Source organism: Anser anser (genome assembly GCF_964211835.1).
Source record: "Anser anser genome assembly, chromosome: 1".
NCBI lineage: Eukaryota > Metazoa > Chordata > Aves > Anseriformes > Anatidae > Anser > Anser anser.
The window spans coordinates 195,205,700-195,230,532 of record NC_139720.1 but is presented as its reverse complement, the minus strand read 5'-3'; the positions used below and the strand labels follow the sequence as shown (position 1 = coordinate 195,230,532).

At 39.5% G+C, this 24,833-nt stretch overlaps 2 protein-coding genes across 6 annotated transcripts in view; one reads left to right on the top strand and one right to left on the bottom strand.

Moving 5' to 3' along the window:
* Positions 1–25: 25 nt before the first annotated feature.
* NPAT (nuclear protein, coactivator of histone transcription) lies at positions 26–23,961 on the bottom strand. Of its 2 annotated transcripts, none has more exons than XM_083849895.1 (18): positions 23,880–23,961; positions 20,878–20,996; positions 19,211–19,271; positions 17,927–17,999; positions 17,412–17,452; positions 16,064–16,294; positions 15,481–15,565; positions 14,200–14,332; positions 13,529–13,620; positions 13,358–13,445; positions 11,153–11,249; positions 10,665–10,790; positions 8,163–9,854; positions 6,179–6,294; positions 5,981–6,089; positions 4,865–4,922; positions 2,187–3,339; positions 26–1,324 (listed from the first exon to the last, which is right to left on the bottom strand). In XM_083849895.1, the coding sequence occupies exons 1-18, from the start codon at positions 23,914–23,916 to the stop codon at positions 1,247–1,249; spliced, it is 4,389 nt and encodes a 1,462-aa protein (XP_083706021.1). In that variant the 5' UTR covers positions 23,917–23,961; the 3' UTR covers positions 26–1,246. The 2 variants fall into 2 exon arrangements, with proteins under 2 accessions (XP_083706021.1, XP_083706022.1); XM_083849896.1 differs by having other exon boundaries at positions 15,481–15,562.
* A 64-nt stretch (positions 23,962–24,025) lies between these two features.
* Positions 24,026–24,833, top strand: part of ATM (ATM serine/threonine kinase) — a 76,912-nt gene continuing 76,104 nt past the window's right edge. For 3 of the 4 annotated variants that reach the window (XM_083849845.1, XM_083849844.1, XM_083849842.1), the window contains exon 1: positions 24,026–24,158. The gene's annotated coding sequence lies outside the window, so the exon portion shown is untranslated. Of the gene's footprint in view, positions 24,159–24,236; positions 24,398–24,833 lie in introns of those variants that run through there. The other variant, XM_083849843.1, reaches the window with a different exon arrangement.

Below are 24,833 nucleotides of genomic sequence, written 5' to 3'. Positions count from 1 at the left end.
AAAACCATTAAACGAGACACGCTTATTATTAAAACAAAAATATTTATTCAAGCTGTAAATGCTATGCAGTATTCAGTTATTGGATGGGTTTAATATAAACATCTACTGCATAATACTGGTTCCTTAGGAATCCTTGTATACTATCTGAAACATTGCCCTGTTGCTGTACAGAACTGTTACAAGAGAACTTGCATTGTTTAAGAACTCAACAACTGGAGAACGAAGGAAGAAACACCAGTAAAGGAAATTCTGCAGTACTGGAGCAAGGCTTAGTGTGGCCATTTCCTCCCATGCTAATTAGTACTGAAAATGTAGCTTGAGCATCACTTTATTTGAACAATTTGTGGAACAGCTATGAGGAGTTCTATGTTCAACAGAAGAACGCAAATTTTACTGTGTCTGATTAAAAGCATAAGTAATATTAACAAATGCTTTCTTAACATCAGAAGTGACGGATGAGAGAACTTAACGTTTGCAATAGAACACTTTGAAATCCTTGTCCAGCCATTGCTACAGCTGAACTACGCATACTGGAAGTACTTTGTTTGAAAACAGCTTTTGCATTCAAAATATATCCTACGAGTACTTTAAACATATGCGGACTATACAAATTAAAAATCCTATCTCAAAGACTGGTTGGGAAAACCTTCATGAGATTAGAAATGCTTTCGGGTGGTTTTTTTTTTGGCCTTACCTTTAGCTACTGGTGTTTTTGTTAACTCATTCAAAGCCTTACAACCTGGGTTTGACAGTTCTAAGAGAACGGAGTTTTAGTACAAGCCAGTTTTAACTGAAAAGTAAGTTACTGTAGGATTCAACAAGACAATGGCAATTGGCCAAGTTCACTGTCAGGTCTTCGAACAGCGAATTACAAACACTGCCTTCAAATCCACAACCTTTTCGTAAATCAACTGAGCAATTCATGTGGGTGAACAGAGAATGCAGCAGAACACAGACAACACGGTGTAACAGGAAACGTACAACTTTTCTTACATTACATTTATACAAATTTACAACTTTGCAAATTAAATGGCTCTGTAATTATGCAAGTGCTTTTTCAAAAATAAACATATACCAACGCAATATTTACACTTAGCAACCTGCTTCAGAAAGAGCATGATTTTGCTATAAAGTGAAACTTCAGTGCACTGAAAGTGCAACTCACCCTTTAGAATTAAGTTCTCATGCAAATCCTCAGCGTAACAATACCTAGCTTTATATGGTCACAGTTCGCCTTTCCTTTTTTTCATTCATCGTAATGCAAAGATAGTAAGAACTTGTCCACATCCATTCCTGCTGGAAAAGAATTCGGTAGCTTCTTTTTCTGTAGAAGAGGAAAAGAAGAGCTGTGTTAAACGCTAAGAACCTGGGCACGCTGAACCAGTCTGTAAGCCTCTCTTTTTTCCTCATCCTCCCACGTACTTTGCGGAAATAACCGTGCAAAGCTCACTCAGAAACCAGGCGGTGAGATGTGTAAACACTTGTGTGCCCCTGGCGTACCAAGTGCCTGACTGCGGGCCAGGAGTAACTGCAGTTCTCAGCTTGAGCAGCAGCCCGCCCGCGCTGCTGACAGGCACGCCTTCTCCGGCTCTTGTAACGTAGACAGCTTGAGTGAGTGAACGTTTCTCATCTGTAGTGTCTCGGGAGTATGCTACAGCTAGGTGTGGCCACCACAACGCCCTACTGTGTCTCCTGTTTGGTTACTTCCATGCATAACCTTCTCTTGTCTCATTGCACCTTTGCTATTTACCACTCAATCAAATCCCCGAGACAAAGGCAAGGCTCTGTACTACAAGCACTGGGAATACACAAAACGTGGGTTTGTAGTCCTGGTGGTGAGTGAGGATGCAAGAACAGCCTGGATTGGAGTAAGGCCTAGTCTGAGTTTGGTCTGATTTCTAACTTCAATCTAGAAACTCTGAATTTCTAAACTCTAACTTCAATCTTTTACGAGAAATCATTTGATTTTCATAGATATGTGCAATGCGAGTTAGTTGCATGTATCTGAAGGTACACAAAGCTTAAGAAAACCGTTAGTTCAGAACAGGCTTGAGGCAAAGTTAGTAACTGACAAGCATAAACAGGGTGTCAGGGACTTGGACTAGCACCTCTGAACCATTATAAATTATATAGGTATGTAAGTCTAGCATACTTAAAATTTTAAATCAGATAATGCCTGTACTTGCCTTTATTTTCTTCTTTTTTGATGGCGTTGGAGAGCTTTGAAGGTCTTTTCTGTTTGCAGAACGGGAATTCCTCTCGCCCTCACTCAAGTCCTCCAGTTTCCTCTTCTTGACCGTGCTCCTTAAAGACCTGAACTGCTGCGTGTTGTCCTTCAGAGGAGTCGCGGTACTAGTCCTTGCAATAGCAGCCCGCGACAGGATCATCAGCGTGTGAGCAGCCATGCTGACGCTGTTTTCACTACCCGTTTCGCTCGCTGGGCTGCAGGCAGGCAGGTCTGGCGTGGCAGGAGGGACCATTATTCGCGGGGTCGCGCTGTCCTCGTTGAAGCGCCGGCAGGTCGGCGTCCTCACGCTGTCTGTAGTATCATCCGTGTGCCTGTCCCCAACTCCGGACGGCGTACGGGGCACTGGCAACTCTCCGTTTTCAACTGTCTTGCTCGTAGGGCTGTGCCACTGAATGTCCTGCAACATTTCCACGCACTGTTTAGTGAACGGACTTGACAGGCAGAGGCCCTGGCTGGCAGCTTTAGCTGGTTCTCGCTTCGGCTCCTTTGAGGACAAAGAAGCGGGCGCTGCAGATTTGCTATTCCCGTTTGACAGCGACCCTTGCTTTTTGTTCAGGTCCTGCACCGAAGCGACCGTCTTCTCATTCCACAGGCTAACGCTCTGCTGACCATTAGAGAGTTTGGCCGGGTCCTGGTTCTTCTGCTTTTCATCAGCATCTCTCCGCAATTCGTTTTCTTTATTTGCCGTGGTCTTGTGGAAGGGATCTAACGGAAGCCCCGCAGCTACCACCTTCCGCTCGGGCTGCGGATCCTTCGCGGATACGCTTCTGTTGCTACCAACTTCTGGCTTACACAGAATTCTAGGCAGCGTCTTATCCTTCTCTCGCTTTGCTGCCTGTGCCTTAGCCGAGGACGGTGCAGAGTCAACAGCAAGCGAGGTGTTTTCACTTCTTTCTTTCTGGGACAAAGTTTTAGCAGTCTGAATCTGGGCGTTCCCTCCTGGAGTCGGTAGGACGTTATCAAAGCAAAGCACCCTCCTGTGACTTTCTTGTCTTGAATTGGAGCTTGTGCTCTCCACTGGTACAGCAAGCAAGTTCTCCTCCACCTTCCTTCCTAGTTCTGCAGGGATAAGCTTGTCTGGGTTTCCAGTCCTGAAAGCGAGATGAAAATCAACATGCTTGTTCCTACTGCATGAGTTCATTTCAGCTTTTGACCCCAAAATCTGTTTAAAGCCCTCCCCATGCTATAAATAAACATATAAATATAGGGCTTGGTCTCCACCTGACAACAGCCCCATTAGAGCGAAAAATTTACCACATGTCAAAAGAAAAGATGCTTCTGCTCTGCCAGCTCATACCACTGCTGGGTTTGTGCCCTCTTCCTGGCTTATTCTACGTTCCCAAAAAAGGCCTCTGTATATGTAGGTGTGCGAATAGTTCTCTCCCATGAAAACATAAGCCGTTAGGGTTTATAAGAGGAGAAGCCGTATTGGGATGGTACCTTTGGGACCCCTCGCAGGGTACAGAAGGTGTGAGTGAGTGGTAGTAGTTTGATTCATTTCTATGAAATTTGAGATGGGACAAAGGACAGATTAGCAGTGAGAAATGACATTTCTTTGCAAGAAACATTTTTCTCCCTCTGCTACGCAAACCATGTCTGGAGATCAGTTACAACTAACAGGAAGCTGAATTATCCAAACATTACATCAAATCTTTTGCTTCTGTGGCTTTCCTAAAAGCACAAATTTTCACATGCATGCATTTCACATGTATGCCTGGGTATGCGTGTTTTTTTTTTTTTTTAAATAATAATAAATTGACTTGTTTGATCCTGTTTTCCTCCACTTTTCCAACATTTTATGTGAGTTCTGAAAAGGTAGTTGTTTTTTTCAAGTGTGCTCTATTTTCACAACAAAAAAATGTTTCACCTTTAATATTCAAACTGAACTTATCTCCTTCTATATTCTTTTGTTCATTCCAACATCCTTTTGCTTCCTAAATTCAATTAAAAATGAGAGTTAATACTGAATTCTTGCTTTTTTCTCTCTCACTTGTCCAACAGAAGACTTGCACCTATACTGATCAGGAACTACATTATAATCATCGGAATAAAGTTAGCATGCGGTTCTCCTTGCCATCTATCCTTTGACTTTTCACTTTATACGTGATCAAAGAGTGTCAGTGTTCTTTCTCATCTCTGCACAGTTGAGACACAGGTGCAGAGAGCCCAGCCTAGCAAGTTCCACTAATTTGGGCAGTGGTAAAGGCAATGAGGCTTTACTACAAAACCATGAGTACCACTAATCTGAAAAGAAAAGGGAAAAAATGTTTTAGTCATTGAAATCTTTCAGTTTATGTAACAGGTCATGTCTGCTACCTTGGACTCAATTTTTATTTGACAAGTGAGACAGGAGAAAATAAACACAAGACCGTACAGAACTGACAGAGGACCAGTAACAGCAGAATTCCAGCACAGACCTGTCATTACCCTGCTGCTCCATCACTGCTAGCACCCATCGCTATTTATCAACACTCTTAGCAGACAGAAAGGAGGAAAAAAATAAAAGGGATCCTGCTTATGCCATTGTTCGGAAAGGTGCCTCCCTCCTAGCCAATACTGTACGAAGAAATACATGGCAGGAAGAAGCAGCAGGTTTGAATACCGAGTGCTACTCACCGCTGTGTTCGAGAACTCGTATGGTTCAAAGTCTCCGATACACTTGCTACCAGTTTTCCTGGAACAAATAAATCATTAGTAAAAGTACAATATTTGGAGATCATCTCACAGGCGGTACAATTTACATTTCACCCGACAGAATCAATAAAAACACAGCAACAACACTGCAACTTTTTTGTAATTTTAAAATTTACAGGTAACTAGCTCAGCAAAGGGCACCAACTAAGTATAAACGAGAAGCTTGTTGTCTGTGCTTGGGTAGCAGATAGGTCTGGCAAGACAAAAGCAGTGAAACTGGACTTACAAATGCACAGCCAGGATTTCCAAGCAGAAGGGAAGTAACTACAGGAACTCTCAGTTATCCATCAGCGAACCTGAATGCAGACTCACTGTGCCATCCTAGGTTTTTGCTTAATTTGTGACTTCGTTCTGTTTTAATTTTTATCCCTAAGCCCATTCTTTTTAACAAGAGGTAGATGGGCTAATACACAGGGTGTCCTTATAACTCAATTTATTTTATATTTTAAAATATTTTTCTTTACCTCCTCCTAATACTAAGAAATAACTAACTATAGTGTTGTTTAAATTTGCTATTTAAGGAAGCAATGTTTCAATGAAACGAATATGCAGAAGTGTACACCTGAAACCAGAAAGAGAAAACAGGCAGCAGAATGCATTTTTTGGTAATAGATATGCGACATATCTATTAAAATCTTTTCTTAATAAATGGTTAAAATTGTTGCTCTTCTAATGAAGTCTGTATTTCTCCATGGCTTGGTGCTGATGGCAACAGTAGGCTGTACTTACAACCCAGGAGATGAAAAACAATCAGAAATATAAAGAAAACTATTATTCTTAAACTGCATTAGAGTCTTTAAACATTCAGTTTCCAAAATAGGCTTGATCCCATATCTGGAACAATCTAATATGCTGGGAGTTCTTTGTAAACGCAGGAGATATAATTACTGCTCACAGATATGGGCCTCTCTCAAAGCCACCCCAGCAGTCCTTGGGCAGAGAAGCGTTGGCATTTACAAAAATGTAATCGCTCAGAACTGACACGTCTTTGGAGCCTTCACTTTTCTTCTGCCCTTCTCAAGAACGCAAGGTGAGTACCTGTATTAGTCTTGTTTCTTGCTCCAGGAATCTTCTGTGATTTGGGAGGGATGGGAAGTTTGGGGATGCTTCTGTTGCACACCGGATTAGCGACAGGCATATGCAGAACCTTAGACGAATCAAAATATTCCATTACGATTTACCAAAAGGCTTCAGCTTTAATTTTGAAGAGACAAAGATTCATTTATGACACAGTACCTGGCGGGCAGGGGCTGAGAAAGCATTTCCATTTTGTCCTACCACCGAGAGAGGTATCATCCCCACCATGCCTTGCAAAACAGGCTGCACTGGTGACGCAATTATAATGGCAGAACCTAAAAAAATATCGAAGTATTAACACTGTACAGAAACAAAAATATTTGTGAAGGTGAAAAGAAAGCAAAAAGAAAAGCTTCAAGACAGGATTTCTTAAAGTTATGTGTGGTCACACCTGTGGCAAGAAAAGCTCTGTCTTTTTACAAAAACTTCATGATCCTTCGTATACGATACTAGTAGAAAACAGGCTATGGATGAGTTATTTCTAGTTTCAACTGAATTCTTCAATTAAACTCTGCTTTTCTTTGTAAAAAAAATGGTTTAAAATTAGGCTTGAAGTATAACGTATGTATGTTAAGGCTTGAACTTTGAATTAAAATAATTTATAAAAAGCAGAAAAACTAACATCAAATAGTTCGTTTTGCTGCTTATCAAAAGGAAACTATTATTTGCATCCTGTTGCATACAATTAGCATGCTCACAAGTTGTTAGCAGCATTTTTTTTTCCCTTCCATCATACCCGCAACACCTTCCCTGTATGAGCACACATAAGCTGGGGAAGGCTAACTTTATCTGCACGTATGTATGTAATGTATATTCTGCCTCGTAAGAGGCATGTAGCGCATTTAGAACATGTAGCGCATGAAGACTGTGGTTAATTAGTGGGTTTGAGACCAATTAATAAAGCCCAACAAGACCTATTTGGGCTATTTAACCTCAAGTTCCTATTTAAATATTTAAATCACGATTGAAATAGTTCTTTTAAATCAGTTCTGCTGATAAGTTGTGCTTCCCGCTGCCAGACGTATGGGAATTACAAAATTATTAAAAAGTGAAAGAAAAATCTATTCCACAGAATTCTTCATCAGCATAACCAGGAAAAAGAAAAAAAAGTAAAAAGCAGAAGAACAAACAAATTTCTGTTTCTCTCCCTATGGAAAAAAAAACAAACAAACACACAAGCAAACAAAAACCAACTGACGGTAATAGCTGCATTAAGAAACCCTAACGATACAAAATGCCAGCAGTCTTAAGATCCTGCACACACTGTTGAACCGATCTCTGTTGAACCGATCTCTGACCACAAGAAATGACTACGCACAGAAATAACTGGGACAAGTTTCTAGTTTTGGAAAAAAAAAAAATCTGAATGTGTTGATTATAACTGGCTTCTGGTTAGTTTAACATTTTTAAAAGCACTTTAAAAACGTTAAGTACTGTAGTAATAAAAATGCCTGCACCAAGAAAAAAAATCAAGATTATGGAAAGAAATAATGTTATACTTTTATTTATATTATTTATAGTCATAATTTTATCTACGTATATACACTATATAATTTATATATTACATTATGTAATATATAAATTATAATTATTTTATTATCTATTTGTTATTTATTTATACTTTTATTTACATTTATTTGTCTAAATGCACTTCCAGTGTAATTTAGGCCTGTGGAAAAATGAAATAATATAAAACAAGGAAGTAATTTTGGAAGGACTACCTTCATCTAGCCAGTTATCTAAGGTAAACATGGATGTCCCTAAGATTCTTGCTGTAAGTAGAATGTTATTAAAAAAAACAAAAGGCCTGCTTTATTTAACAGGTTAAGGAAAAGTCAGCTGAAACAACAGCATCTTTTCTAGTGCAAGCCAAGATATCCTTCCTAAATTTACCACTGCTAAAATTACATGATTTAAGCTTCTCAAATGTGAGGCTATTTTTTTCAAAGCAGCATAGTTAATGATTCTGCCTTATTTTTATTTCATTTTTAGTAGCAATTAACATACTCACAAAATACTAGATTCAAAGGGCAGATAGAGCAGTCTTTAAAAATTCAGTTTACTTCTAATGCACTTACAAAAAAAGAGAACGAAAACGCTACACACAGAACACATTTTCAGTTGCTTTTACTACTGAACTTACCTTGTGGGAAGTTTGGGGAGACGGTCTGGTTTGCTGCAAAGGTGCCGCTGGATCTGGGAGGAGTCCGTAACTGCTGCACTGCTGGAGCTTGCGCAGCAAGAGGCATGGAACTGCCAGGCAATACGACGACGTTTGATGGTGTTACAGCTGTGCCCAAGGTAGCTGGATCAGTCACGCAGGTGGCAATATAAAGGTTGTTTGAATTGCCAAAAGCTGTGCTGGTTGCGGGCATCAACTGTATAAATCCCCCTTCCTTGGAAAGATTATTTGTACCTGCAACTGAAAAAACCGTGCAGTCTTCATTCTGAGTGTTAACGGAGGTGGCCACAGGATCTTTAGGTCTAAGCACGAGAAGATTCTGCTCCGCCAAAGCTGAATCCACACCTTTTTCCGGGTCCTCTGAAGTCAGACATTTGGACAGGCCTGTAGTTTTCGTTGGGGATTTGGCTGGGGATGACAGTATGATGGTTGGCAAGTTTTCTCCTGTGATGCTGGAAACAGCATTATTCAACTCTGTGTCTGAAGAAATAAACGGGTCATCACTGATGATGATCTTCAGGGACATTATATTAGAAGGATCAACATCCACTGGTTGACTACTGGAAGATACACCACTTACGCTTTTGGCTTCAGTACCTGACTCATCTGTTGAGGAAGCCGTTTCTGGCAGAGGAGAGTGGCATATTTCGGATGTAGTAAGGTTATTTTCAGTGGATACTACAGAAATTTCTGTACACGCCTCATCACCAGGGGAGAAATATATATTATCAGCATCTACTTTTGTAGAAGATGAAGGTTCCTGCATTTCCACTTGTGCTCCCTCCGAGTTTGACGGTCCTGAAGGGAGGTTAAAATCCTTCTTAGGATTATCGAGCGTATGCTGATCACTCGAATATGGTTTGTTAGAAGTATCAACAACTTCGAGCTGCAACTCTGTCTTGGCAAGATCTGGAATTTTCACTGCAGATCTTGCAGCACAGTCCGACTGCACACTCCGCTCCTGCTGATTAGCATGGTGGCTTGAGTTCTCCTGTAAAATACTAGGTAGGGGAGCTGTATCGTTTGTTACAGGCTGTTCTTTTCCTGCATCTGCTGACGGGCCAGAAATTGGTGCATTATTTTTTCTCAGCAGTACACTGTGATCAGGGCTTCCATCAGAAGAGCTTTTACTAAGTGTTTTTTCAGATACTGACGTATCTGGTGATAAGCAACATTTACTTCCAGATTGTATTCTGTTTTCACTGGCTGTAGAACCTTCTTCCAGTGAAATCAAAGAAATCTGTGGACTACCAGAATGAACATATTCCAAATTAGGACTACTTTGTGCACTATGACTTAGTGTGCCTTTTCCAATTTCCACAGATTTTTCACTTTCAGAAACTAGTGCAGATGACTCTTTTTTATCATAAGAATCTCCACAGTGTTCGTTACACTCACTGTCAGGGATCTGCCTCTTGTTAGGTTCAGTCAAAACAGGCACAGAGTCAAAAGCAATTTCAAGCTCGCCAATATGTTCAGGGGTAACAGTTTTAAGCATATCAGTCTGCTTCCTTGGTCTACAATTTCCATGCAGTTGTTCACTGGTTGTGTTTTTCTTCGCTGTATCGTCATCACTAATGGTGTTTTTCAACGCACATGACGCTTCTGCTAGCTGAAAACCTTTACAGGCTAGTGCTTCTCTAGAATTATCACCTGAAAAACAGAGACTACATTGGTCCTGTAGTTATTACAACAGACGATCCTTTTACAGGGTTTTAGCATTGATTAATCACTTCAATGGAAAGCTGTGTCACACAAAACTAAGTAGGTATAATGCTACTCAACTTTACTTCTGAGCTATGTGGAAAATATATGAAAATATACAGTTAAGATTACACAGATTGGACAACCTGATAATTCATTCGGAGCATTAATAGTAAGCATATACATCGTAAGCAAATGGCTCAGGTCATTAAATCAGATTTGCAGAAGCTCAAAGAACATCTCAAAATAAAAACCTTTTGGCTCTATTTCTCATATACTTTCTCTAAATACCTGCTACTGACTACTGTTAAGAATGGGGTAGACAGACTAAACATACCTTTTGTCCAGAGTATGACTATTTGGGGGATTAATTAACCAACAGATTTCAGAATAGAGAGAAAGTAGTTGTATGGTTAGATGAAAAACATTATCTTTGTATTTATGCGCTCCACAGTAAAAATTGCAAAACGTCTCTGTTCTGAATGAGAAAACAGTTTTACAGATATTCTGATTTCATTTAGGAGCTTAACCAGCTGTAAGTACACTGATGGTCTGCTGTTAAATTTCATAGCCTGAAGCTTTCTAACAGACCGGGTACATGTGTATGTCCATACAACGTAAACATTACCACTGAAAATATAAAGATTTTGAAATGTACAATCAGATTGTCTGAAAATACTCTCACAATGAAAAATTAACAGACTAAAAGAGATTTTAGAGGGGAAAAACAACAACAAGAACAAACAAGGCTATACTTACTAGTTTCCTCTGTTCCTAAAGAACTTTGAAGTGTTTCCAGGTTATCCTCATCCACCAGGATTGTGTTTTCTACCCCACTCTGACCAGAAATACCAGCAGGTAAATTCTTGTTTACCTTGTTCTTCCCTTTTTAAAAATAAAGCACGAGGAATGATTAGGTATGTCATTTTACACACGCGTACTTACTACATTTTAAATGAAGCGCGTAGATTTCAAATTCAAGAAATGCCATCCTAAACTCAAAGAAAAACATTTTTCTGAATTCACTGCAAACCCAGCAATAGCATAGAAACTTCCTTCTATTTTATGTGAGGATATTCCTGATAAAACAAATAGAAAAAATTTACACTAGAATAGAAAAACAAATATGGACTATCATCCTTTATACCAGAAGAGTCCAAGTAACAGGCATAACACACTCGCTAAGCCAGCACAAAACCAGATTTTCAGCTACATGAAACTGTACTATTGAGAATAATATACCCTACCATAATCAAACAAGTCAAAGAGTGCCTGAAAAGCTGGATCTGATTCTGTCTGTTCCAGAATGTCCTGTATAGCCTCTTCTGACATATGAATTTCACCCTGAGAAAAGACAAGATATAGAGAACTGTTAGACAATTACTTCTGTAACATAAAGAAAAACAGACAAAAATTGTTTTCAAATTGTTTTCAGTTCCATTATTCCTGCTCAGTGCAGAAACATGAAGACAAATGCAGGAAATGTTAGTCACAAATTTCACACCTGTAAAAAAACCATTAGTGATTGAAGGAATAAAGCACCCCAAAATCCAAGCATCTTTGTCAGACGTTACACCCTACACATGCATATTGGAATATTCTCCACGTGATGACCAGCATTTGTTAAGAAAGACTAAATCTTAGGCTACACTGGAAGCTTACATGGATCCTGCGAACACTGAGCCTGCACTAGCCAACCATAGGCAAAAAAAATCCCCAAACTAACCTTGATTTCTTGTTTTTGCATACATCTCCAAGACAACACTAAGCAAAAGGAAGTTTTATCTCATTTACCCATTACATGCTCTACAATATAACCTCCAGCTACTTTTCTGTGGCAGGCAGTTGGGAGGCATGGTGACGCAGGACACTGATCTACTGTTCCTGTTCCAGGTCGACTTGTTTGGTAGCAGCCCAAGAAGAAAATGAGTGGGGCATCCAGTACACATTCAAATGTTCAAATACAAAGTTTCTCCTTACCTCCAGGAGATTTTCTAAGCACTCTATAACCCTTACTATGGTGGTTATAAGGGTTGATGAAAAAGATCCAGAAAATACTACATGCTGCTTCTTTGAAGACTTGGACACACTTTTGCACCTGAACGGTCAGAAGTAGACCTGCTACTCTCCCCTGCTACTGAGAATGTTATTAACCCTAAATTTCCAATGGAAAAAGGGGAAAGATCAGCCTAGTAACAGTGCCATTTCTGATGTAATCAACAGAAATTCAAACTATTCTAGGCTGTACTTAACTTTAGCAGCTATTTTTAACAGATTTTTTTCCACACGTACTGAGCTTGAGATACGTATCTCACAACTAGGACTAGAATCTTTCTAAATTACCTTTTCAAGATTTCTCTGTTTTACATGACAGTTGAATTACTGGAATTTATAATTGACTATGAATACCAGGACACCCCATGTGATCTACTTATTTTGTCTCAGCTACTCTAAACCAAGAATGTTTTGATTTTATTCCACTCAGAAAAATGGAATACAGCCTTTCAGCTCTGAATTTTGACAAAAATTGATCTGAAAATCACCAAATGGCAAAAGAATAATAATTAAAAAACAGATACCTCTACTTCATAAACATACAACTGGCCTCAACTCTCCTACTCTTTTTATGAGGGCTGTTAAGATTCTGATTTCCCTCATTAGGCGTCCTTTATAACTCTCTGATTGCCAACACAAGGGTTGTAGAAGAATAAAGGGGGAACATTAAAAGTTCAGTTCATAGAAGCAGAAACTAGTATTTTATTGCTTTTGTGGGAAACACAGGTTTGAAGACAAAGCAACCTTATTTAGGCTCCAAACACGGTATCAGTTTTTATACTGGATGATCAAATTTATCTTACAGCAAATGAGAAAAATCAGATCAGACTAAACATGTTAGGAGACTGAAAGATAGTTTTATATTCCTTACTCTTTTAGCTAGAGTACTTTTTTTTTTTTATAAGGCTATTGATCAAATCCTTAGCTCCTGAAATGAGTGGTGCCAGAGATCCAGCGACAAGCACGCAGCTGGTGACTGTGTGACCAGTCTGAGGGTAAACTCAACAACTGCCAGAAGCGGTGCCACTCCCTAGGCTTTTGACTCCGCTGCTTGCTTCTGCTACCCTGGTAAAGGCCCTAGGAACTAATTCACGGTGCTAAACTGGCTTGAAATGAATTCCAGCTAAATACTAGTAGCCTGTCAGTTCAGCTCCTCAAACCAGCCCCCCACCATACAACTAGGTAAGAGTTAATGCTAAGGCAAGGGAAGTTGTGGGATTGCCCCTCGGGCAGAATTTATCCTTTAGATGGGCTCAGCTGTTTCAAAGAGTGGGAGGGAAGAGAGGATGGCAAGCTCAGCTACTGGACAGTAGACAGAAGTTCAGCATAGTCCCCGTAACTGATCATTCTCATGTGGCTGGTCTTCAAATAATGTAAATAGGGCACTCCACACCTACCTGGAGTCCAAGGATTTCATCAATTGATGTCTCTTGTTCTGCTGGGCCACTGTCTGTCTGTTTGGGCGCCTGAGTGACATTGCCATCACTGGAACACATCCGTTGTTAGTTCAGAACTCAGAAATAAATCAAATAACCGTACATATGAAGTTTAGAGGTCCCTTTTATTACCTGCTCAGGATTTTGTTGATGTTCTCAGCGAGCTTCTCCTGAAGAGATTTGTTGCTCAGGATCTTTTCTCTGGCATTTTCAATAACCAGTTGCTGGAAAGCAGAGTTTTAAAGCTGTCAGGTTTTACTTTTATTATCACCAGAAACTGAATTTCCAACTTATTTGTAAAATCAATCAACTTAACACAGAACACTCTTTGAAGCAGCAGACAGGGATAACAAACTATTTTAACCATTTCTCGTGTTGCTAGTATGAATTCCTCCTCTTTCTGAAGATACTGACTTACCTCTGCCTGTTGCATCTTTACTGTCCACCAGGACAGCCGATCTATGACTGCATGACATCTCTGTGAGAAGCATCACAAACATTCCTCTTCTTCTGCTCTCCTCAAGTACATTAAGTCTGATTGTGCTTTCTGGTTTTCATTTGCTAAAAAATTACTGTATTCTGACAGCTTAGAGGTGTCTTAGCAAAGCCAGTAAGTCAAGGAAAAAAGCCTCTACCTAGCCACTCACTAGCTCAGTACACAGAGCTGGTTCAAATATAAAATGATAAATTTAGCTTCTAAAGTTAACTGCTATAAAACCAATGATAAACAACACATAAAAGACTAGTTCTCCTTTCTGAAATTAGTTCTTAAATGTAAATACCTTCCATAAGCATATACTCACTGGGAAGTTACCATCTATAAATTCTTCAAGTGGCTCACTTTCTTTTTCTATTATTACTTCATCAGGGTCTTGAGAAGTCCTACTTGCTGGAAGAGGCCCAGAGGCTGCGATACTTTTCCTCTTCTGAGATTCACTGAAACATTCCAGGACATTTATGACATGTTTTGTGAGAACATAGCAAACAACAGAGCTAACAGTCACTAAATCAAGTATCTCTCTTCCTTATTAGCAAATCAAAGATTTTAATCAACTTAAAATTAACTACATATTGGAAATACAGTGATGCCCTATACTTGCTTCATCATGTTGTACATATATATTGTGTCTGAATTCATAAAAGTTACAAGGAAACATACAAAAATTATGGATAAACAGCACAATGGCAAATTACATTTCATGCCCACTGGTCAGTATTTTTTCCCTCCAGTACACACTACTTGAACTGGTGGCACAAGTTCTAATTTACTGACACTTCAGAAGAGTATTTTGGCGTCACCACTGAAAGTGATGACCTCTCCAGGTACAGCTGTTGTCAAAAAAGCAACCAAATGTTAGGCTGCATAAACATTTAGATGGCAAATATGAAACGTGATGTTTTTTATATGGGACCACAGTGTAGCCTATTTTGAAACCATCAATCATCAGCAGCAATGAATCACTTACATATAAAAAATCTGAACAGGAATCGAGAGGATACAGAAACATAACAATGAGTAAGGATCTGGAAAACTGATAAGCAACTGATAATCCTGATAAAAGTGGGATTTAGTCAAGGATAGACAACAAAAGGAACAAAAGACTAAACACATTTCTTCCTTCGTTAAAAACAACACTGGAATCAAAGAGTAAAAAAAAATGCACAAACAGTATAAGAACAGTCTCTCACACACCACTTTTAACATGATTACGAAAAATTTTGCTGATTTTTTTGAAGCCAATAGTTTTTCTAAGTTAAATACAGACCAAATGCACATTTACATCAATATTTAGAATTTTCATAATTGGTAAGGATATTTTGGAGCGGGTACTAAGTCTCAGGCTTCGTGTTTATTTGTCTATCTCAGAAACTAAACCAATGTAACGATCAGCTATATGCAAGATGCACAGGCAGCCTCCCACCAGTCTAATATTAAGTTCTTAGACTCGACTTTCATTGGTGAAACACCAGACACTGGCCACTGTCAGTGGGTCTTAAACCTGAAAGAATTCACCACCTAGAAGAAATTACACTAAGGATTACAATGCTGCCTAATCTCTAAGTGATCCAGAAGAACTGCTTACCTTTTTCGTCTTCCTGGAGAAAGCAAATTTGAATGGAGCTTTCGTTCCTGTGTTGTTGGAACTTGAATGTGTATGAAATCTCCTGCTTTATAAAGGAAGAAAACAATCATGATGCCAGTATTTCTTCCAGTGACATTCTTAGGGCACTATAGAAATCTACATAGAATATATTATGTTCCAGGGAACTCCTGGGAGTTCATCGAAAATGATTTGGTATTATCATGAAAACGAGAAGCGCTACTTTTAAACACATCCTGAGAAGAATCACATCCTCTCTGCTAAAACAAGTGTTTCGGGGGAGGCTGATTACTCATAATACAATAACGACAAATCGATGCACTTCTGATCTCTGAACCTGCATCAGTAAGCAAGGATGCAAAAGCCATTTCTCTTTTGGGCACTCCTTTTATTTTAATCTGCTGAACTATTCTGGAGAGCTAGGGAACAAAGCAGGAATTTTCTAAAACTTTTTCAGTGGAAGATGATTAGCCCCAGTTCTAGAAAAATTTCACCTATATCCATAGATTTTTCACAGAAAAAAAAAACCAACACATTTTAGAGAAAAAAAAAGAGTGCAACTTACTGTTGATTTTGTTTTCTTGGGTTTGTGACTGGTGTACAAACAACGTATTCAGTCTTGTCTGTGATATATTCTGATTTATTGCTGGCCTGTGAATAACTTGAGGAGATACAACAGAAGAGGAATTCTGTGGCACTGACTGATGGGCTACAGATAATAATCCTGAATTTGGAGGAGCTGATTGCTGAAGCATTCTCTGTCTTTTCATTTCTACAATTCCACTTCTAGTACGTGCTGGAGAAAGTAAAGACAAGATGAAAATATATGGTAAATGATCTTAAAAAGGTTGTTGAATTCCAATAATTAGTCCTTGCATATAGTAATTGTAGACCTAATTACAGACGTTCCATTGGAACTTTTCTATGCTTCAACAACTAGTTTATGAAACTTAATAAGTAAGCAACACCTGCCTTTGTCTTCTGTGTTACAGGTTTCAGACAAAATAATTCAAGAAGCACAGACAACTTATACAAGCATGGTTACGATTTCTGTGTCACTGCCTAAATATTTACAAGAAGAAATCATGTCACCAAAATGACATTTTACTACATAATATACAACTCACTTAACTGACCTTATCTGAAATAGCTAAGCCAATACAAGTTTGCATTTATCACACCAAATCTCACAAATTTAAACAACAGCTTGATGCCCAACCCAGTGAATCTCAGATCCAAGAACAATCACTACCTATATTTCACATTCTTTTTCCCCATACAGATTACTCAGCAGTCCTACAGAGAGAAAACATATTTTCAAGTTAAATAACTTTGCCCTTTTACCTGTTCATTGGGCAGTTTTTGTATTGAAACAAACAATTCTAGATAGAGCAAGTATCTTTACGTTTTTGTTACAAAGAACACTATATTTGCATTTTATTTAGGTGTATATTTGTATACATATAACATAACTTTTAAAATTGCCATTCATTTTTATATTCACCTTCTACAGAATTGAAACTGCATCATAAGGTGTTATGGTTACATTTTCAGTTCCTCTGTGAACCACAATTTAAATCAACAGCCGCAGTACTGAAGCAGCAGTTTTCAGACTTTTTAACTGTGTAAATTTCTAAAAAGTTTTCAGCAGAGAAAAGAATGCTATATAGAGAATTTAAGCCCCTTGCAAAAGGCTCGTTTTCTCTTATTTCCCTTTCCTGACCATCACAGTAATCCATAGACTGTACTGGCAACAGCGGACACATGTTGAAAAACCCCTGCATTAGAGATTGGGCAATATTTTAAGGGTAAGGATGAGTTATTGATTGCTGCAGCATTCCCTCATTTTTCACCAACACAGATCATTTGAACATAAAGCCTACTGATCCCGTGCAATTGGTTCAGTTACTTACTCCTTTGATTAGCAGAAAATCCTGTGGAATTCTGCATGCTCCTATAAAATAAAATAGGCGATATAAATAAAAGGAGCACAATGAAAACACTCAACCACATGTTGTGATGGTATCATACAGTTAAAGTCAGTCTGGTTCCAGTCAAGCATTTCTTCAGAGAGCTTCAATCTACTGGTTTTTATTTTTATTATTTTAAACAACGGTCACAAATTCTTCAAATGAAGCTTACTGATGTGTTTTTGATCAAGTAACCACAACGGTATCGGATTCTGTATGACTCACAGTATATTGCTTTATGACAGGAAGGCCACATGTAAAACCGTAATAATGCCCTCCTTATCTGCTATCTTGAAACGTACACGCAATTATCAACTCTCACATACCTCCTATCTCTTTCACCATCTTTCAGAGGCAAGAGATATCAAAACCATTCTCATACAATAAGGAGAGCTGATCAACATAGGGCCTCAATCTTATGGTACATTTTACTTTTTTTGGTTTCAAAATTTTATTACCTGATCTGAGAAAGTGTGTAATCTAGTTTTTTCCACAGAGATGACATCATTGCTGGAACTTCATTTGTTGTTTCTAAAGCAAAAGATAAAAACAAAACCAAACAAAAATAAACAAACAAAAAACAAAACACATTTTAAGCGTCTAAAACAGGTAACACGCTCAGAAAAAGTAAATTCACAGTCAAAATAATAATTACGGTGTGATTCAGGCATCCTCTAGCTTTAGATATCTGCTCGCCTTCTCAATATTCTGGTAATTAGAGAGCTCTCCTAATTTAAAAATTTTATGTGACATGATCATACACTCATGGATGTACTTCTCAGTTTTAGAAGCCTAAATGAAACTGTCGAAAGTCTTTCAAAATGGTAATTCCCAATGGAATCTGAATGTGGTTTTGGTACCTGGGCAAACACATGCTAACCTAACTTTCTAACTCAATTCTGAAAACACGATTTATATTCCCAATTCACTTCTGTGATTTTGAAAATTGTAACCCAGCACACGGCCCTTTAAAAGTAAAGGTTTCTTTTAAGATGTCACCCAAACAAATAAAAACACTTGATACTTCTGACATGAATAACGTTAAAGTATAAACGTATGGAAGTAAGCACATTCATTTAAGTGTTTTTCAAGGTGCCAAGTACAAATTATTGCGAAGAAAGTGTGTTTGTGTCTTAATTGCCATTTCTATTAAACATAGTTTGAAAGGAAAAACACACTCAAAAGTAATCCAAACATGCTATTTCTTAAATTAGTCTTGAATCTAAGCACTACTAAAATCTGATCACACAACATGTATCAAAAATTTTAAGATTAAGCAACAAAGAGAAGCTCAATAACCATTTTAAAAAATTAAATAGAAGTTCTAACTCTCTCTCTACTATTCATATATAAAAAAAAAAGTTACTATGAATTTATTTTAATCACTTTTACAAACAAGACGAGAAACATTTCACACCATAGGATTCTTCCTCATTATTTATGTCAAAATAAACCGTTCAACTTTACAAACATAAGCTTCCATATTCTGCACACTTTATATTTCTGTGCTTTATTCAAATTTGAAGCGAGAATACTTAGGTTGGAAACTCCAAAGAAAAATAATTTGCTCACACGATGCCGTTCTAATTGGTAGTCTGCATAACAGGGAAACCTTGAACTTTGAGCATAGATGGGGGTTGCTCTAAGTCCAAATCTAGGTGCAGATATTACCCTTTTCCTCAAGGAAGTTCACAACAGATAAACACAAAGAATTTTAAAAGAATCTCACTCTGAAGACTTACCTTTTGTTTTCATGGCTACATATTCGTTCAGAATAGTTGTCAAGTTTTTTCCACACAGGGACTGGAAAAAAAAAATACATATCTTAGAATCTTCACTTTAACTTGAGCTTGTACTTCAACTGCTGCATCACATTATATTCAGGCAGTTCTTCAGAAGACTACACCATGCTGACCCTTGACACAAGAACTGTACTCTCAGCTGGTACTGAGTCGTCCCAACCTAGGCAGAGAGCAATCTATGGAACAAAATGCCATTACAAACACGAAATTTGCAGTGGATGATCTTATTGCACAACAAAGGTATAGCAGTCAGACCTGCATACCCTCAGGTCATCCTTGTTATTATGGAATAAAGACGCAAGCAGATGACGAAGAACAACTCTGACAGATTAATGAGTAGGTACCACGCTGGAACACAATTCGCATTACGATGCAAACGTGAAAAGAACTTCTGCCTAAAGTAAAATTCTTAACAGTCACACAGAATTAACTTTCATATTGCATTTACTTATTCTGTTACTTTAAGTGAAATGAAGAGAATTAAGCTTTTCATGTTATCACTGTCATTTGCTGTACCTTCTTGTCTTGTTTGCTAGAGGGAATTCTACAGTGCATGAAAAAACAAAGCCCTTTACTGCAAGTATTTTGAGCTCCAGTGAAACTTTTTTCTTAGACACTATCGTATTACCACTTTCCTATGAAAAACAAGAAGAATCTTTCCACTGACAAAAAGAATAATAATAATAAACAAACAAACAAAAACACCTGCACAATCTCTTTCTATTTACTACTGTTTTCTTTGCTAATTCTTGCTGGCCATGGGTTTGTTCTCGATTCCATCCCACCACAGTACAGTTGACCAAACATTTGTAAATGAAACAGGTTCAACAGTCTGTTTTGAACAGACACATCAAGACCTCAAACATCAGAAAAAATATTCCACACGTTTTTAATATTGTGGATAAAATACCAGACCACAAAATAACTGGTATATTATTAGAATGAAGTGGAAAACAGGAAAATGATGCCCATACAACCATTAAAGGTTGATATGCAAAACCCACAATTTGCATGCTATATTAAAAATCTCATTTTATATACATTAAAAATACAAAGTACCTAGTCACCCTGTAGCTAAATGCACAGATCTACATATATAGCTACCCACTGTATTTAGGTTCCTCCCCAAAGTTCCACATTTCACCTGGGACAAAGCAGATGATACTGAGCAAAGAGCAACCTGAAACAAAACATCTGTCATCAAAATTTGGCGCTCTCAGGTAAAACTGAGGCACCTTACTTAAATTAGTATTTACATGAAGTGTCATATTACTGGCTGCTGTATCTAGGATAAGAAAGCAATCTTCAATAAATAACAAGAGCAGTCCTGGAATCAGTAAAACCCTCACAACACCCTTACATCAATCAATCCTCAAGGGTGCAAAGCTGAGTCAATGTAAAATGCCAAACACAATTTGCGTATTTTACACTTAAAAAGTAGAAACCAAGTAACTGCTGATACCACAGGATGCCAAAAAATAGAACGAGTGATCAAGCTCATTATTTTAAATGGCATTTGAGAAGCAATTGTCACATTGAAAAATGTCAATATTCTTTTCCACAGATGCAGGATAATTTAAATTGCTGCTCTGCAAATAAAAACTCACCAGCAAGCAGGCTGGAATAAACCCATCCTCTGTACAGTGCTCTGCATATTCTTTCAAATCCGAGCTTTCTAAAATAAATTCACGGCAGGTAGCTAGAAGTTTTTCCTGTTGTAAATACCCTGCAACAAATCAGATTAAAAAAAATGTTCTATTTCATTCATTACCTCTGTTCAGTAGGTATCAAAGCATTAAAATAACCAGTTGCATACAGTGCTGAAATAATTTGGTAAGGATTTGTATGTTGGACAAGGAAAGTAGAATTAATTTAAAAGACCATACACCTCACAAAATACTCCCTTAATAGCTAAAACCTGAAAGGAAAAAAACCATTATTGATACTACACTGTATTTACAAATATTCAAGCCTCAAAAGGGGGCACTATCAACAATTTCAGATTCTTGGCTTAAGAAGCTGGCAAACTAAATATTCATTGGATCAAGCACCCCAGTTTCATAATTAAAAGGAATTATACAGTACTTTATTAATAAAATGCACTGCTATATAACAACTCTGCACCCACCTTCCTGTTTCAAAACAGATAAAATATGCAGTCGTTACAGTTGTATTTGATTTTTCAAATAATTGCATTGTATGAAAGTTAACCAAAAAAAAGACTTTTCCCTCTCAATTACAGTAATTTCCACTTTGAATAGATGCACTACCTGCCATTTGAACAGTATACACCCCAAAACTCAATAGTTACGTTAACAGGAAGTATACCGATTTTTTTTTATATTTATTTTTAATATTTTTATTACTTTTCCAAAATTGCACTCCTCAGCAAGTATGTTCTATTTCAAACAAGCTTTTTGAGTCTGCTTTAATCTTCACATACTCTACGCACTAAAAGACAAAAATAGATCAACTTGAATGAAGGATTCTAGAACAAAGACCCACAAAGAAAATGTCTTTTCTTTCTTCTCTGTAGCAGAACTGAACATGAAATGTTTGAAAGAGATGTTAAAATATGGATCTCGTTATACGATGTAAAATATGTGTACGTTAGCACATGTATTTATGTAGAACCCCCAAATGGTCTGCCTCAGTTCAAGAATGCCTACAGAAAAGTGCTGCCTGCAGTCTGCATGAAGACACAGTATCTTTTGGAAGATGCAAGTACAGAAGGAAAAAAACATCCCACTTGAGACATAAAGCTCTTGTCTGGGTCTCCAACAAATAAGCAAACTTTAAACGCAGTTTGGGAATAACCACCATGAATTTAATCATGACGTATGAGCTGGCCTACCTGGCAAAAATTGGTGTTTGGACCTGCAGAAATGGAAGGGCTGTCCAATTTCATTTTTCAAGCACATTTTGCTAGAAAACTCTCAAACTTGCTAAAAGCTGTAAGCACATTTTGGGGAAATAAAATTATCTGCCAGCCTCGTTCATACCCACTAAACCTTCCGCTGTTGGCCAGAATTGAGGACAAGGTATTAGGTCCGAAGGAGCTTCGATCTGTGCTGGTAAGGCTGTTCTTACAATCAAACTCCACTGGACGATTACACAAAAAGTTTCAGTTTTTTTTTCTCAAACCTACTGCTACTACACTCTGTAAGGGATGACAGCTGCATACACCAAGGTCCTGCAAAATAAGGCCTTCCAAACTTTAAAAAAGGTCTGTATCAATTTTTTCTGGGCAACTGAGCTTAAATGCTTACGTGTTTTACAATTCCATAACATCGTACAATCTTAAACACTGCCAAAACCAAATTAAAGGCACAAAAGGTTGAGGACCTTCTGAACTAGGAATGAGTCAATATTTTGTTCTATCTTAAGAAACAAAAGCACACGTCTAACCCATAGTATTAATTCACTCTCACATTAATTAGAAAAAAAAATAATTTTTCTTATGGATTTTTCTCTGGGTGATCTCATCATTTTAGCTTTGTTTCCTAACCCAATGTTCACCAACCTTCACAGCAACAGAAAGTCTTAGCTAGAGAAAAAAACATCTAAGACGGAAGAACTGCACTGGAAGCCTGTTTGTCCGCTCACAACCCAGGGATGCCTCATGGACGAGGAATCCCTGTTAGAGGACAGAAATAACTACAGGGAACATCCTGTTCTGCAACTTGGGTTGCTCAGAAGCTTTCTGGGCACGATGCACGCACCGTGGCACAACAGACGCGGGCTGGGATGGACCATCCCTAGGAGGTGGCATTGCCAAGATTTTCTACTGTGTATGTCTGCAAGTTTCTGTTAAGCCTGTGAGATAAGGTGTTTGCCCAGACACCTGTAACTCAAGCAACTTTTTATAGGAAAGCTCGTTGACAAATCTTCCTTGGGTAATTTGAATTCTTCTTTTACAATGCATGGAGCTTCTAAAAATCCTCTGTGAGATCACCACCACGATGCACCTCTTACTAACCTCAGGTCTCAACACATCGGGCAGTATTTAAAATGAACTGAGCCGCAGGAACACTGCAGAAAAGATTCAGCCCGAATGGTTTTGGATTGGAAAAATGCTGGACAACTGGATACAAGACGCGAAAAAGCAGACACCAGGAAATCTTAGAGATCCGTGCCAACAGCTGCTTACAGCTTACCTACCTCATACTGCAGGGCTCTTATTTTTGGATTTCTGCCTGTTTGCTCCCATTTTGGCATTACCCAGACACGCCAAGCCACAAAGGCCATTTAAAAATCGCCCGTGTCCTGGCACGCTCACTGTTAGGCTTCCCAAGCAAAACCGGACTGAGTGCAGCCTTACCAGTGACCAGAACCGGGGAGGGGAAAATAAAACCACCTGAACCGCCCCCTCACCTCCTGTGTCACCCCGTCCCTATTTATCAGACCTCCCCCACAGGGCACCTGCCGCAGGGACACGCCGGGAACCACCGCATCCTCCTCAGCCCCGGGAGGACCCGGCCGGGCCCCGCGGTCCCCCCGAGCCCCCCGCCGATGCCCCCGGCCCCGGGGGGCTCCGAGGGGCCGGGAGGGGGGGGGGGGGTGACAGCGCGGCACGGCCGCCCCCTTCCCTCCGCCCTCCTGCACTCACCCAGCACCAGCCGGGCCACGTCGGACGGCAGCAGCATGGCCGGAGGAGGAGGAGGAGGAGGAGGAGGAGGAAGAAGGCTCGGGTCCCCAAGGGGGGGGGGGTCAGCGCGGCTCGGAGGAGGGGAAGGCGCGGAAACTCCTCCGGCCCCAGCGCCGTGCCCGGCCCTTTCCGCCGGAACCCGCTGCCCGCCTGCATCCGCTTCCAGCTCCGCCCCGCTCCTGGCTCGCTCCGGTTTCGCTCCGGATCCCCTCCGCGGCCGTTGCCCGTCGCCCGCCGGAGGTGGGCGCCCAGCGGCTGCCGGCCCCGCGCCGGGGGGCGGCGGGGCTCTGAGGGGCAGGGGGGGGAGCAGGAGGAGCTGCTGGGGGTTAAGGGAGGGGGGGCTGGCTTCTCGTCCCCCTTCGGTCCCCGCAACGTGCTCGGGCAGCCGTCCTCCTGCACCGTGGGAGCGCGAGCACGTTGTTGGGTTTCAGAAAGTCGTGCCTTGCTTTCTGGTGAAAGCCCAGGGGGATGAACGTAGGGTAAGGCAGCAGGTTTTTAAAGCTTTGATTGTTTTATTTGTCTGAACGGATGCTTCTGTGTTCTCACCTCGGTGCTCAAGAGGTAGTGGGGTGTGTGCATCGTGCATGCCCATTCCCAGCGGCTGGTGGTGGCCTCAGCAGGTCTCTCTGGCGTTTTCAGACAGCTTCTCTTTAGTCTAGCCTCAAGTGGTAAAAAGGAGAAACATGGAAGCTGTAGTCAGTTCCATCTTCACAATCTGTGTCAGCATAATCTTCCAGAAAACAGATGCAAGGTGTAGCTAATTCCCATCTCTGGTAAAGGAGATAAGGTATACTTTTAAGCAGTCACAGAAGCAAAAAGTTGTTTCCCCATACGATTGGTACTCAAACATCCTTTGGCAAGGTGAGACGTAAAGGACTAGCTGATATGATAGTGCGTACCCACAGAAGTGAAGGA

What these genes read in the sequence shown, in the direction of transcription:
- NPAT (XM_083849895.1), bottom strand. Translation starts at nt 23,916, where the DNA reads ATGCTGCTGCCGTCCGACGTGGCCCGGCTGGTGCTGG. An exon ending in CGTGGCCCGGCTGGTGCTGG is followed by an intron (nt 20,997 to 23,879) that starts GTGAGTGCAGGA and finishes GATTTGTTGCAG; the next exon opens with GGTATTTACAACAGGAAAAA. An exon ending in TACACACTTTCTCAGATCAG is followed by an intron (nt 17,453 to 17,926) that starts GTAATAAAATTT and finishes TTTATTTTATAG; the next exon opens with GAGCATGCAGAATTCCACAG.